The sequence below is a fragment of the Apus apus genome, chromosome 13 (assembly GCF_020740795.1).
Source record: "Apus apus isolate bApuApu2 chromosome 13, bApuApu2.pri.cur, whole genome shotgun sequence".
Taxonomy (NCBI): Eukaryota; Metazoa; Chordata; class Aves; order Apodiformes; family Apodidae; genus Apus; species Apus apus.
The window spans coordinates 16,968,681-16,983,930 of NC_067294.1; the positions used below are offsets into that span (position 1 = coordinate 16,968,681).

At 53.3% G+C, this 15,250-nt stretch overlaps 1 protein-coding gene across 8 annotated transcripts in view; it reads right to left on the reverse strand.

Annotated features, from left to right (window-relative positions):
- Positions 1-1,101: 1,101 nt before the first annotated feature.
- The window catches only part of SIL1 (SIL1 nucleotide exchange factor), a 93,963-nt gene continuing 79,814 nt past the window's right edge, over positions 1,102-15,250 (reverse strand). For 7 of the 8 annotated variants that reach the window (XM_051630781.1, XM_051630784.1, XM_051630780.1 and 4 more), the window contains 4 exons: positions 12,116-12,289; positions 5,980-6,076; positions 3,692-3,856; positions 1,102-1,558 (listed from right to left, as the gene is read on the reverse strand). In XM_051630781.1, the coding sequence (XP_051486741.1) occupies positions 1,208-1,558; positions 3,692-3,856; positions 5,980-6,076; positions 12,116-12,289 (787 nt within the window). In that variant the 3' untranslated portion in view covers positions 1,102-1,207. The remainder of the gene's footprint in view (positions 1,559-3,691; positions 3,857-5,979; positions 6,077-12,115; positions 12,290-15,250) is intronic. The other variant, XM_051630787.1, reaches the window with a different exon arrangement.

Consider the following 15,250-nt stretch of genomic DNA (forward strand, 5'->3'; position numbering starts at 1 on the left):
AAATCACAGAGCCCCTCACAGCCTTGGGAAAGCCCCAGGGGGCTGCACCAGCCCCAGCTCAGGGCTGGGAGGGTGGGTGGGGGCACCAGCCTGGCTTTTTAAATTTATTTTCCTGGCCTGGTGTTGGTAGGGTTGGTGCTGCAGCAAGGATTGAAATACCTGTTATTGCCAAGGTGGTTCTGAAAGCAAATCCAGGATTACAAACCATCGCCTCCTCGGTGAGCTGGAAACAGGGGGGGGACCAGAACCCAGAGGAGAAGCTGTACCTGGAAGAGGTGTGTGAAGGGAAAGTCCCAGCCCAGGGAGTGAGCTCTAAGCCATGGCTGAACAGTCCTCAAGCCCTAGGAATTCCCTTGCCTAGGAAATTCCCTGGTCTTCCCCTCAGTTCCCTCATCATCTCTGAAGCCTTGTCCAAGGGAAAGAAGAACACAAGAGCAATGACTCAATGGTTAGTTGCAGGGCAAAGTGTTTCACCACTGGTTGGCTCCTGTGCTGGCAGGAGCAGCTCCGTGGCTGTTCCACACCAGGGCCTCTATTGGTGTCTGACCCCCAGAGCACTGGGACTGGCCACCTGCAGAGAGGGGCTGCAGGAGAGCTGCCACAGTGGAGCTACATCACCTCCACAGAGGGGTGGTGGAACTGGGTGGCTTGGAGGTAGTCACAGCCACACTAACTCATCCAAGGGATAGCCCTCCAAGCAAAGGCTGGAGTAGGGACCTCCACAGAACCCCTCCAACCAAGGCTTCAAGGAAACCTCGCTCAGTCCTCCAGGTCCAAGCACAGACCCATCCTCAGCAGACAGCCCAGGTGCTGAGGGGCAGGACACAGCAGCAAACACAGCTCAGCCAGGCAAGACCCAAGGCAGCTCAGAGCTGCGGGCACTAGCGAGGACACTCCCACATCCCCCAGCTCTTCCCACCTCAACAGCCCTGCAGACAGACTAAGAACATTCACAAGGCAAGGTAAGCTGAGACTCCACCTCATCCCCTCTCGGGTACATACCCAGTTTCTCCAGCAGTTCCCCACACCAAAGACAACATGCCCCCGGCACCCGTGGTTTGAGCACAAAGCTGTTGGCACCACTTGCCCGCTGGTGGGAGCTCATTTTAGTCCACCAATTTATTCAAAGGTGCATTTACACTGGTGCCAGCAAAACTCAGGCTGTTGCCCCGAATCATCTGTGATGGGACTCAACCCACAACTACTTTCATCTTAATTCCTGAATGATGGAATTCACTGAGCCAAGGAGTTCCCCGAAATAGCCGTCCTTGTCGCCTTCCCGCTGCTCCTCCGCCGCCAGCTCCTCGTACTCGCTGCGCAGGAGGCTGAGGGTGCTGCTGAGGGCCTGGTCCTCCCGGTACAGCTCCTTGCAGAAGGTCATCAGCACTCCCACTGTCTTGAGGACCTTCTCCCGCGTGTCGTGCTCCGGCATGGCCAGCAGGTTGGAAACAACCACACACCAGTCCTGCTCCACCACCGCCGGGACCAGCTTCACTTGCTGGTACTGCTGGATTTTCTCTTCCGTTTGATCTCCGTGCTGTGAGTCCTCAAGCAGCATCTGCAGGAAGTGGTGGAACATGGATTAATATCCCTGTTGGAGAGTGACCACTGTCAGGAGGTGACACCTTGCTGGAGAATAGGATGCATGTCCCCTAACACCTGTCTTGGAAGGTGACTTTCAAATGGAAAACCAAGATGAGGTTGTGTCCCTGTTGCCTCTGCATGAAGTTGGTCACAGAAGCTGGTTGTCCACCCTGGAAAACTCTTGATGCCCAGGAGGTTCCACATCACATGGAAAGGGGACTCAAGGGGGAGGAAGTTCAGCAGAAGACCTGTGAAATCTGTAGGCTACAAGACATGGTCCCTCAACACCTCACAAACGTCACCACTTGGCTCCATGCTGCTCTATGGAAGAGACAGAGACCTGTGACTCCTCAAGCCTTGGCCTGACCTTCTCAGACAGGTCTAGAAACCCCTAAATACTGCAGTGATGGTTCTGGGGGCAGACAGGCCCCCATGAGCACAGGGGTGGCCAGGGCTGATGGCTCCTTCCCAGCCCAAGAGACCTGCTGTGAGCAGGGACCAGCAGTGAGGAAGGGAAACCTCCTGCCCCACCCCAAGACCTTTCCAGGCTGGGTTGGTGGAGTGGCTCTGCTCCCCCACAGAGGGCTCCCTGGGCTGGTGGCCCCCTCTGATAATTACTGTGTCCATGCTTCACTAATTAGCTAGAAGCAGACTGCTCACCTCACACTGCTGATGTGGTGCTGCAGGGGCTTCTGCCAAGGCTGGTTGAGCAGAACCACAGCCCAGGGGAAGGGAGGAGGGAGCCAGTGTGTCCAGAAGCCACCAGGAGAGGTGATGGGACAACCCCCTTCCTGAGGCCACATGGGTCCCCAAGGGCCCCCACAGCATTTTCTCCACCCTGTCCCTCAGCTTGGCAATGGACTCTGGCCCCAGACAGGCCCTGCTTGTTTATCCCACTGCTTTACAGAACATAGTGAGGACAAGGAGGGACAATCCTGAGGAGACCTCCCCATTCCCACTGCCCTCAAAGATCTGCCTGCCACCCCCCAGGGGCCACAAAGGAGTTGGGGTGAAAAGGGAAGAAAGGGGCTGCTCAGAGCCCCAGCAGTTTGTGTGTCAGTGCCAGAGCTGTGATGGTAGCTCCCCATTTTCCAGTCCACCTGTTTGACTGTCACCTGGCCCACCCCAAATGGGCCACCCCTGCTCCCCACTGGGCACCCAGGCCTCTCCCATCTCCTCCATGAAGGGGCTGGGATTGATACATGGCATTCCCAGGCAGAAAGGCAAGGAATCATGGTTTTAACATAAACCCAAGAACCTGCTGGGCCTGTGGCCTCTCCCCAGGCAGGGCAGAGCAGGGAACAGACAGGGTGGCCATGACACACCCAGCAGGGGAGAAGGGGAGCAGCTGGGGTGCAATGCCCACGGATGCTCCCTGCAGGATCACTGCTCCTTGGAACCAGCACCTGATCAGATTTCAGACCTGCTAAAATAGTTTGCACCTTTACAAAGTCTCCTGGAAACCACTGTTTGAAAACACAAACGTAGCTTGGCAGTGCCTGAAACCCAAGTGTTATGGCAGCAATAACATGTGGGGCAAACTGGCTGTAAATGGAGTGAAAGTGGATTTAATTTCCATTCTCTGGAGTAAAGAGTTTAGCACAGGCTGAACAACAAAGGCTGGCAAGGAAAGATGGTGTTTGCCCTGACATTTGCAGCAGGCATCCAAGGTCTTGGGAAATAAACCACTGAAAGCTGTGGGCTTGGCCACAGCCAGGGCTCTGCAGCAGGCTGGTGGCTGGTCCCCTGGCAAGTGGCTGGCTCATCAGCACCTTGCTGGTCCCCCAGGCCAAGCTCACCATGGTCCAGTGCCTCGGTTCCCTACTCCTTCCTGGCTGTTTTGTTACTTGAACACCCTCAGGTGGAAACAGCAACGGTGGATTAGTGAAAAATGAAGGTCTAAGCTCATTCTGGGCTCTCCCAGGCACTCCTCCCCCACAGCAGTGGCCCGTGGGCTGGAAGGGACCTGTCACAACAGCACAGAGCAGCACTGATGCTGGATTGTCCCCTCCTCATCCTGTGGGGATGCTCAACACTCCCTTTGGCTCAGCAAGGGCGTTAAGGGGGGGTAGAACCTGGCTGTGTCCCATCCCTCCCAGCTCCTCACCTTCTCCATGATGAGGTCATAGAGGAGTGTCACCACACGGACATGGAGGGTCTCCATCCCCTTCTGCCTGAAGAGGCTCCTGAGGACCTGGAGGCCACCCAGCTTGAGGAACTGCTGCTGGGCGTAGGGGAAGTGTCTCAGCATGGAAGACAGTGCGAAGAGAGCCTGGTGGGGAGAGAGGTCCATCAGCACAGTGGCCACAGCTGCCACCTCCCTTTGTGGCAATCCCACAGTACAAGAGAAAAATGATCCGGCCCATTTGGTTGGAGCTCCCCAGCTCCATATGAATCCTTAAGCTCCCCAGCAGATGCACTCAAACCTTTCCTCACTGAGGGGTGTCTCCAAGAGCCCCCTTTTCTCCTGATCTCAACCCTCCCCAGCAGCTGCCCAAACTTGGGTGACTTCCAGACTGCCACCCAAACTCCAACCCAGAGTATCACTGTGTTCAGGAGAACAATAACCCAGAGGGACCTGTGGCCAGCACCCGAATGGACCCAACTCCATTGCTTCTCCTCCCAGTTACACCCACCAGTACAGAGCCCAGCTACAGGCTCAGGATGGGGCAAAGTGGGGTCCAGCACCCCTCAGCAGAGCCCGATCCCCTCAAAATTATTTGGACACCTGGGGAACACCCTCTCCCTTGCACCCACGTGGCAGGAGGACAAGATCATGCTGTTTCCCAGGACATGGCCCCCAGACAGGGTCTGTCATGGTGCAGCATCACACACAGCCAGCAGAAGCCACCAGCACAGCTGCACTTGCCTCCTGGGCCTCCAGCAGCATGGGGCTAACACCAAGGAGGCAATTAGGGGCCAACCACTGAATTTTACACTTGTCTACTTCTGATGAGTGTGGTTTGTGGAGGGGACAGGCTGACACTGCCCGGGGCAGGGACCGGGATGCTGCAGCCAGCCAGGCCGGCTCCTCCGCACAGCAAGGTGGAGCACGTGGCCCCAGCTCTCCTCAGACTGATCCAAGCTGACAGCCATGTCCTCCCCAGTCCCATTGCTTTCTGTCCTTGGAATCAGAGGATGTTTCTGTCTCCAAGCACAGGCCAAAGGACAGGGGAGGGAAGAAATGCACTCTTGGCCTCACTGCCGGGCACCGCTGCGAGCAGCAGGGTAGAAAACCCACCCGAGTGGGAGTTGTGAGCTGCAGCCCCACGTGGGAAGGGGCTGTGGCACTGACCTGTCCTCAGGATCCTGGCCTAGGAAGGGATCTAGAGATAAAAGCATCTGCCCTCCTGGACAAGGGGGTTCAATCTTCAGAGGTTCTCATAAGACTGTAAATGCTGACATTACTGAGCTCATCCCTCTCACTCTTCTCCATCACTCAAGCTTGATGGAAAGAACTGCCCCACATGCACCTCCCAGGAGTTCATGTGATGCTGAACCATCAGCCACCCCTTCCCACCCACAAACTCCAGATCAAGCCATGGGCACTCCTGGGAGCAATTTCCAAGCACAGAGCATCCTGTGCTGTACCTCTCCAGCTGGGACCTCCTCCCACCTGTGACTGAAGGCAAAGGGGTTCACCCAGCCCCTCCCGGGCCTTTCACCTGCCAGAGGACTCTTACCATGGACTGAAGGGGAAGGTGTTTGTGGAGCCTGTTAGCAGGCTGGCTGCACACTGCTGCTCACACAACCCCAGGTGCCATCAAGACACATGAAAGGGCTGAGGGTCCCCTCCCCCCACCAACCCCCCTCTGGCAGGAGGTCAGCGTGTTAAAACAGTGGGGCTGGGTGCTCAGGAGCAGCCAGGTGATTTTACAGCCCGTGAGCAGAGGTGGCATGGCACGCTGCAGCCAGGGTAATAAGATCTCATGCTCCAGGGAGTACAGCAAGGAGCAGGGGGGGGGAGTGGTGAGGAAGCCCCCATCCCGACGGACAGCACTGCACATTTGGCTGGGGGCTCTCGGCGCTGCTCAGCTCGCTCCAAAGCCACCGCCACAGGCAGGACACGGGGCTGGCTCCAGCAATTAGCTGCTTCCAAACGTCAGCTCCCATGTTTGTTACCCTCTCATGGGTATATGCCTGCCCGGGGACCCCCACCTCTGCTGCCAGAGGAGCTGCAGCAGCAAGCCCTGTCCCCTGCAGCTGGCAGAGCTGCTGTCCCTGCCGCTGCTGGGACCCACAGCACCAGAACCTGGGGTGGCCGGAGTGGGCCAGCACCCTGGGACCCAGCACAGGGTCCCAGAGTCTTGGCCTGTCAGCCACGTCCCAAGGAGCTCTTGCACTGAGCTCAGCACAAAAATGGCTCTACCCAGAGGTGTGTCCCCAGGTCCTCACCTTCTTCTTGACAGCCAGGGGTTGTTCTGTAGCCAGAATAACCAGCAGCTTCTGCAGCGCGCCGCCCTCGATCGCTTCAATCTGGACCCTGGGGTTGCTGCAGAGACAAAAGCAAAGGAGGGTCACCAACAGAGGGGGACACAGCAGGGTGCAAGGGACCCCAGGTCTGCCTGAAACAGCCCCTGGCAGCAGACACACCCAGCCTGACCCCAGAGCAACCCCCCCAGCTCCCACCAGCTGTGGTTATGGAGAAGCTGGGAAGCCCTGCGAGCCACCCAACCACTGCCCAGGAACAGCAGGGCTGGGAAAGGGCACGTCGGGCCATCCACATCACCCCACCACGTGCCCACCTCCTTCCCACCTGCCCCTGGCAAGGAGCCCTCCCCTGCCTTCCCCTCGCAGCCGTGAATCCTCCCGCTGTGCACTCCTGCCAACAGCCTTTTATTCCAGCTCCCACTTCCCCCTGCTCCACGCTTCTGTTAACTGTGCTGATTTATTGAAACTCTCCTGTGCTGCAGCTCCCCCGGAGGAAGGTCCTGCTTGTCCCAGAGTCTCTGAATCACAAATTACACCTGGTCTCACCACCCACACAGCTCTGGCATCGAGCCCTTTGCTCCAAGGACTACAAATGGCTAAATCCATCCCTCTGTCTGCAAGAACTGGGCTAAACTTTCAGGTCTGGATGTGAGCAGCTGCCCCAGACACAGGCAGACAAAGCCAAGCCTTGGCTGCCCAGCTGCCCCTGGCCAGGAGCACCTCAGCCACACAGACATTTGGAAGCCTGCTTCTAGCACGTCTTTGGAGGTGGTGGAGAGGTTAGAAGCTACAGGCTCCTGCTCTGCCACGGTTTTTGCAGTCAGAGCACAACTTACTGCCTGTCTACAGCCCTGATCCCAGGTCTCTCGTGCTCTGAGGAATTGCTCCAGCTCTTCAGCCTTTGCTCTGTTCTGAAGCAGCAATTGCACTGCAGTCAGACAAAGGTCAGGTATCCCTGCTGCAGCGAAACACCCCCAGCTCTCACCACTACCAGAAAGCTGCTGGAGCAGCCAATGCCAAGCATTGGCCAAGAAATAACAAAGACAGAAGCAGACAGGGTCATAGAAAAAAACAACCAACAAAAACAGAAGACAAATGTACTCGGGCAGGGAGCAGCTTTGAATTAAACCTGTCACTCCCAGAAACAGCCAAACACAAAGCTCATCTGTGTCAGCCAACGTGTCAGGCAATCTCTCCAACCCTCCCTCCTCCATCCAGGCTTTGCTTCTCACACTGTTCAGAGTCACCCACAGCTCAGAGGCAGCAGATCCATGTGTGGGTCACTCACTGCAATTACTAGGCTGACCTCAAGGCTGAAAAGGGGAGGAGCTGAAAGTCACCTTTGATTTCTCCTTCCTCACCTGCCTGCTATTGCAGGTGCCAAGACAGAGCCACAGCCCAGGCACCCTTCCGAGGAAAGGGACATCTGTGACCTGCCCAGACAAGATAGAAAGGAGAAAGAAAGAACCCAGGGGCTCCAGGATCCTCCTGCAGAAGATCCTTCTGCAGCATGGTCCACACTTGCACCCACAGCCCCCAGCATCCCTGGGAGCAAACCTGGTAGTGCCTGGGACCAGGTGGGATCTGATACACAGACCAAGATGAGTCTACCGCCATTCTCACCATGTCAACAGGTGCAGCAGAGACTCCTCCTGCAGCAACAGGATGTTATTTTCCACCTCAGCATGGTGGGAAATGACCCTTATGGACAATCCCCTCTTCCTGCAGGGCACTGTTGGCACCTCTGGTGGCCTGGCTCTAATTCTGGAAAGTCAGGAGTCAACACAACATCATCCCCAAAACCTTCAGCTGCTCCCAGGCAACCAGAGGACACAAGGGAATTTCCCCCCAGACTGCTCTCACCTCCAGCCATAGCTGCAGTCTCATGGACAACCACGACCCCTCCAGCATGGGCACAGGCACAGGGATGCTGCAGCATCACAGCACCCTGCCCAGCCTCAGCCATTTCTCCCAGGGCAAAGACAGGAAGAGCACAACGTGGGATGGAGACAAACACTTCCCAGAGCATCCAGGGTTGGCTGAAGATCTGTCTAATATACCCCCTCAGCTGCCAGGGCCATGACCAAAGCCCTGCACATCTCCAAAGCCCACCCAGCTGCTACAGAAGATGAGCAGACCTCCCTCCTGCCATGCCAGGCTCTGCTGCAAACCAGGCAGCAGGGGGAAGAAGAGGTTTTTTCCAGCTCTGTTTTCCCAACCATGACAGCTTTGATCTCCGCCTTTGAGGTTCAGTTCTGCCTGGCACACCATGGGCCACAGTGTCAGGCAGGTTTTCAACACTAGGGCTCCAGGAATGGTGCAAACAAGAGGTGAAGAAACCACAGCTGCATTTCCAGACCCCAAGGAGGAGCTGACAATCAGAAAATACAACTTCTGATCCAAAAACCCAACCAAATTTCACATGCAAGTCACACCAGGAAAGGGAGACCAGAGTAAGTGCAGAACAATTTGCAGGCAGGCTCTTTTCTGAGTAGGACTGGATTGAAAGGAGACTCTCCCATGCTGGAAACCACTTAGTGCCATTCAAGGAAAACATTAAGTTTGGGATATCCAGGTCCTTTTGTCACATTTATCCAAAATAAATAATAAAAACTCTTACAGCAAGGGACGCAACTGAAAAGCTGTTATGCCTTTTTAGTGCTTGGTTGGTCACCTGGAGGATTTGATCTAATTAAAATCTCTGAACCATGGTGTTTTTGCCAAGGAGCACCTCTGGAGGTTAGGAAGCCTTCCTGGATGCTGGGCGTGCTGCTCACTGCTCAATATTTCTGTTGTTACTGTCTCTACCATCAATAGCCCAGGCTTCACACTAACAAAAAAAACTCGTTTGAGGGTTTGAAAAACTCAGCACAGATCTGTACAAATTACACTGTCAAGCCCAGGGAAAAGCAGCCTGAACAAAATAAATACAAGGAGACGGACTGTGGAGTGTTCGCATGGGAAATTCAACCTGTGCTGATCTGCTAATGGATAAGGGGGTGGTGGCTCCAGCAAGGAAATTTGTTGAAATGAAATGCTGAGGCTGAGAGAGAGACAGCTTATGACAAACAACATCCGCTGATGTTGCAGTGATGGCAGAGATGTGGGTGCTCTGTGGATGAGACCAACCAGCCTCAAGCCCTGGTGAGGAACAGCCACAAAGCTATGGGGGCTTGACACAGCCCCCATGCTCACGTTCAAGCAGCTTCCCAAGAGAGAACCCTGTGTGCTAAACACAGCCTGGTTTGTCCTGGTAGGACACACTGCATCCCTTCCAGATCTGACCCACACCTCTGAGGTCCCTGTGCCTCCAAGCCACTTGGTCCAAGTCCATCACAGCCATCCCTCTTCTCATTCTGACCCTGAAGAGCAAAAAACAAGGCTGGTACAGGCTCATGGTGATTAAGCCATGCAAGAAACCACCTGGGCACTGGGATGGACTGGAGTTAATGGGCAAGCTGCTGGTGTTCACACTGGCCAAGATGTGTTGAGCAGGAGTGAAGAGCTTGGAGAGACTACCTGGAATCCCTACTGCCTGCAGGTGCTCACACCATCATCTCAGAGCAGCTCCTGAGAAAGCTCTGTCCCTTGAAAGGTGGGCTTTGCTCTTGGGCACAAGTCCCTGAACTTCTTTAGTGGCTAGAAAGCTGTCCAGCAAAAAGGGACTTGGGGCTTCTGATTGACAGGGGGCAGCATGTGAGCCAGCAGTGTGCCCAGGTGTCCAAGAAGGCAAATGGCATCCTGGCCTGTATTAGGAACAGTGTGGCCAGCAGGACCAGGGAGGTATCATCCCTCTGTATTTAGCATTGGCGAGACCACACTCTGAATACTGTGTTCAGTGCCATTTCATCAGCTTTTCCCTCTCAGTGGCTGGAGAAGGGTGACCATGGCTTCAGAGAGAAAACAAAAGCGGGGAGGGAAAGCCAAGAGAAAACCTCCATCTGAGCCTGCCTGCTGCAGCTCACGGCAGCAGAAGGAAGCTCTCCATTTTCTGCCAGTTCGTGTTTCACTGCGTTGGAGTTACAACTTCCCACAAGAGGCCAGGAATGATTGCAGTCAAGGCTTGTTTGCCAAAACACTGCCAGCCTCAACAGCGCATGGAGAGGGGAGCAAAAGGAACAAACCCAAGGGCTGACGGGCTGGGAGCAGCACTAGGAGAGCAGACCTGAAATGAAGCAGCCGCTGTGCCCCGGGGACTGGTGGCAGGTCATAGAATCATAGGATGTGTTGGGTTGGAAAGGACCTTTAAAGGTCCTCTAGTCTAATCCTCCCGCAGTGAGCAGGGACCTCTAACTAGATCAGGTTCCTCAGAGCCCCATCAAGCCTGACCTTGAATATCTCCTAGGATGGGGCCTCCAACACCTCCCTGGGCAATCTGGGCCACTATCTCACCACCCTCATCATAAAGAACTTCTTCCTGATGTCTAATCTAAATCTACCCTGCTCTAGTGTAAGACCACTGCCCTTTGTCCTCTCACTCCCTGCCCTTGTCAGCTTTTCTGGAGCCCCTTCAGGCATTGGAAAGTGCTTCAAGATCTCCCTGGAGCCTTCTCCTTCCCAGGCTGAACATCCCAAACTCTCTCAGCCCATCTCCAAAGCAGAGCTGCTCCAGCTCTCTGATCATTTTTGTGCCCTCCTCTGGACTGACTCCAACAGGTCCATGTCCTTCTTGTGTTGAGGGCTCCAGAGCTGGACACAGAACTCCAGGTAGGGTCTCACCAGGGCAGAGTCACTCCTATTCATCTGCTGGCCATACTTCTTTTGGACCTGCCTTGGGTGGAAGGCAGAGATGGGATCCAACACCTTCCATAAGCTGCCATGCCAGGACATTCCTTTTTTCCTCTTTTTTTCCTCCATTAAAGCTCTTTGTGGAAGCAGCAAGAACTTAGGGTGGGTATGACTGGCCAGAGAACCCACCGCTATGATGGTGGCTTCTTGGAGGAGACGTAGTCTCACAAGCTGGGATCAGAGTGCTCCAAACAGCATCCTCAGGTGCTGCTGTTCACAATTCCCCCACACCTCGCTGTTGGGCTGGTAAGTCCTACCCATAGGGTGGTTGCCATTCCTCCCTGGATGTTGTTTTTTGGGCATGCTAAGGAGCAGCACCAGCACCAGGGATGCAGTTGTTGCTCCTGAAGATCCAGCACAGGTTCCTCTGCCATTTTCACTGGCAAACTCATTACATGGAAGCAGCTGAAGAAGGGATTTTTAAAGAGTATTATCCATAAAAGGACACCCTTATGCTGTTCCTCCCAGGATGACCCCAAGCACACGTGCACTAATTTAGGAGAAACTTTTCCAAGTTCTTCCAGACGGCACAAGCGAGGGGCGTGGGAAGACTGAAAAGCAGCAACACGGCCCCGAGGCAGCAGCAGCTTCTGAGCTAGACAGGAACTTGCAATACAGCAGCAAAATTAGATTTAAATTTAAAAAAAAAAAAAAAAAAAAGGAAAGGAAAGCCAAGTGGTGCAGAGGGAGCTGGGGACTCAGAAGCACAGAGCAGGGCAGGCTGGCAAACGCCCTTGTCTCTGCTGCTCTGGCAAGAACACACATAGAATATTTATTTCTTGGCCTGCTTGTAGTACAAACTGCACGAGATGCTCAGAAAAAAAAAGGGGTCACCTCCATATTCTGAGCATCCTGCTGAAGGCAGGTAGGGAAAGACCAAAAAGGGGTGGGAATGGGGGAGTACAATGGAGGGGATACAGGTGCCCAGCAGGAGCAGGGTGCTGAGCACAGCACTTCTCCTGCCCCACTGGAGTGTGTCCTGCTGAGGGGGTGGCTGCACACCCACTCACAGCCACCAGCCATGGAGTTACACCAGGATCCTGTCCATGGTACAGAGGGGTGAGGCTGGAGAGCTGGGGCACTGATGGAAGCCTGGTGTGATGGTGAAAAGTCATGATAATCAGGGGGCTAGACAGGACTTAATGGGTCTCTTCTCTCATCAGAACCAGCAGCCTGCGATGCCGCATGGGAAATCAAAGCCAGGGATCAAAGTCTGTAAGTCTGTGAAACAGCCTAAAAAATTTAGTAAAGTCTGTTTAGCTTGTGCTAAAACCTGAGGATCAGAAACAGGCAGCAAGGCAGCATGGCTTACCTTGCCCTTCCCTTTCCTCCTCCCCAGTTTTCACTCCAGAACTTGTTAATGAAGAAAATGAGAGTGAGCAACGCTCTGCTGGCAGGATTGAGGTGCCCAGGAGTGACACGTGTCCACAATGGCAGCCCAGCTCCAGGCCTTGCCTGGCTTCTTGTGCCTCTCAAACTGTCACACCTGGGTGAGAATTTAAAAGGTGATGGAAAAGGTTGTTTCTGGGAGGCCTGGAAACAAGAAGCAATACAAGCAGGGTGACATGTGAAAAGGCCAACGACCTTTTCAGAGAACTCTGTATTTGGAGGATTTCTGACAGCTCTTGTAAGTATATTAATCTTAAAATTACCTGACAAATAATAGATAGAGAGATAAAACTGATCATTACGGTGTCAAACCTTTAAAGGTTCCAGCCTGAACTAACACTGCAAATCTGAGACTGTGAGTAAGGGCAGAAAAAGCAGGCAGGCTGATCAGCAGCCCTTTCATACTTGCACAACTGAATCTTAGATAGCAGGTGTAAGAAAAAAAGATTTTTAAAAAGCAATGAAAACAGTCCCAAGTGAGAAATTACACATAGGGAGAACACCCTTCCCTACTGCATTCCAAGCACTGGCTATGGCATCAACTATCCCCATTGGAAATGACTGTGGAGCAGCTGCTGGCTCCAAACCCATGACTTCCCAGGTAGGCACCAGTTGTCCAAACTCTGTTCTTAAGAGCAGGATAACTGGGACAACTCAAGGGGAACATTTCTGCAGACCCCACCCCCTGGCTCTGGCACAGGATGCCAGTGAACGACACTGAACTGAAACCCTGACAAAAATACATATTTAACACAGAGGTTTTCAATTATTGCACAGTCCCATGTTATAGAAAAGGACACTTGCACACACAATATGAGATGTACAAGGTAATAATATAATAACCCCAAGCCCAACCAGGCTGCCTGTGACTATTCAGAGTTAGAAGGAGGAAGGATGAAGCACAGACACCCCCCCAAAGTCCCCACTGTGGCTCGCATGCAGAAGTGGCCTAGAAAACCTCTTCTCAAACCTGAGTTTATCACAGAAAAAGGCCTTCAGAGCTGGGACTTAAGGAGATTAAAAACCACCCAGAAAAATGGAGCCCTAAGTAGTTGTGCCGATCAAAATACAGCGAAGAAGAAAGCAGGGGTGAGGGGGGAAACCTGACAAAAGGAAAACTAGGTTTCAATAGGCAACACAATACAACAATTTCGTATGAAAGATGTGAAGCATAAAAGAGATGTTAGATGTTCAAAAGCCCAGAATATAGGAGAGACATAAAAAAAAAAGAAAATAAAATCCCAAGAAGATGAAAATCTCCACTTCAATGCGGTGCTGCCTTCTCACTTTCTACCAAGCCAGGCACTCACCGCAGTGCTGGGGGAGCAGCAGATCCCTGGGAGAGCAACACATCTCAACGTGGCATAATGGATTGCATAGATGGGAGCATGGTTTTTAATGAGCTATTAGGTTATTGAGTATTTGTTGCTAAGAGGAGAATAGAACAGCAGAGAATAAGTTGGAAGTGAGTACGTGATTCTGCGATTTTGACGGGCTAATGTGATACATAAACCAAGGGAGTGTGAGTCACCCCAGAGATGCAGAAATAGCATGGAAAAGTGCCTGGGAAAAGCTGGGGGAACCTTTGCTTGCCACTGACCATCTACATGTGTCCCAGATACCAGCATAAGACAGTTGAGCCTCTCATGAGCCCTGCAACATCCCTGCTGAAAGCAGGAGGGCTATGATATCCCATTACACACAAGCCCTGGGCTCCCTGGAGACACAGTGACATTGGGTTTAATCAGGGAAAACTCTGCTCTCAGGTACTTGATGGAAGTGGGAATTACCCAGCATGAGCTTCTGGCCCTCTGCAGTCACAACAGGTTGGAGCTGGAAGCACAGAGACACTTCTGGTGGCATGGCCAAGGTTGAGAGGCATCCCATGGGGAGGAGACCTGGCTCACCTGAGCCCAGTCAGGACGAGGACAAGGCAGCTAATATTTTGGAACAGGAAAAAAAATTAAAATCAGACAAGCTGCAGTGCTGTCATGTAGCATAACAGATGGATAATTAGATTTCTAGGAAGAGCTGTAGAAGTAATGAAATAAAAATACAAATAGTGAATCTGCTGCAGCAAGACAGCTTGCAGGGGTGCAGAAAGCCTCCACAGCCAGGACCCAGCACCCCAGCTGCAGGGTACAGGTGGTGGGGTCACGGCTCATTGGAGTCAGCCAAACCCAGAAGCTGCCCAAAGCACAAGAGCTCCAGAGAGGAGAGATGTGAATGGAGGGACTGAGTGGAGCTGCAGTGAGACCCCTCCTCATCCTCACCTGTTGGCAGACCAGCCTAGAAGAGTGAATACCAGCTCTGCACAGTAAAATCTGAGATTCCATAACAAGAGTCAACCACACCAGATTGTTCTGTTGAATGCATACACACACACACACACACAAACCCCCAACAACCCAAAAGGCTCTATTTATATCTGTAGAAAACTAGGTGCCATGAAACCAGGCTGGAGATGGCAAAGCAAGCCCCTCCCGAGGACCCCCAGAGCCCCTCTCTTCTCCTGACCCTTGACTTCATGCTCTGAGCTTTATTTTGGTGCCAGCACATACCCCCAGCTATGGGAACATTGTTGCTGATGGCCCAGTTGGCTTGGAGGGGTTGTGCCCCCAAAGCTCCCAGTGATGCCAGGGCAAGGGCAGGGGTGCAGCACTCAAGAGCCTTGAATATCAGCTCAGCTCCCACGAGCTCAAACAAAGACCCACAAACCATTTTATGAAGAAAAAACAAAGGTTTTGGGATTCTTGGGGCTATTGCCATCACCCTGTCAGCACGGAACTGGCAGAGCCAGCAGAGGGAAAGGTATGAGGCAGCCCCATCAAGGCTGGCCCATCTTCTCCCCTCTGACAGTGAGGGATGGGCCCATGCAGCCCACTCTGTGTTGAATGAGTGATCCTTCCAGGCAGATATGAGCAAGTGCTCCACACTGCATGGAGAAGGACATCCCAGGAACACCCCCCAGCACTCAATCACCCAAACCAGTGCTTTATTTCGAGGCATAAATCAACCTTAAATGCTATTTGTGCTGTGCTTGCAAAACACTCCCTGG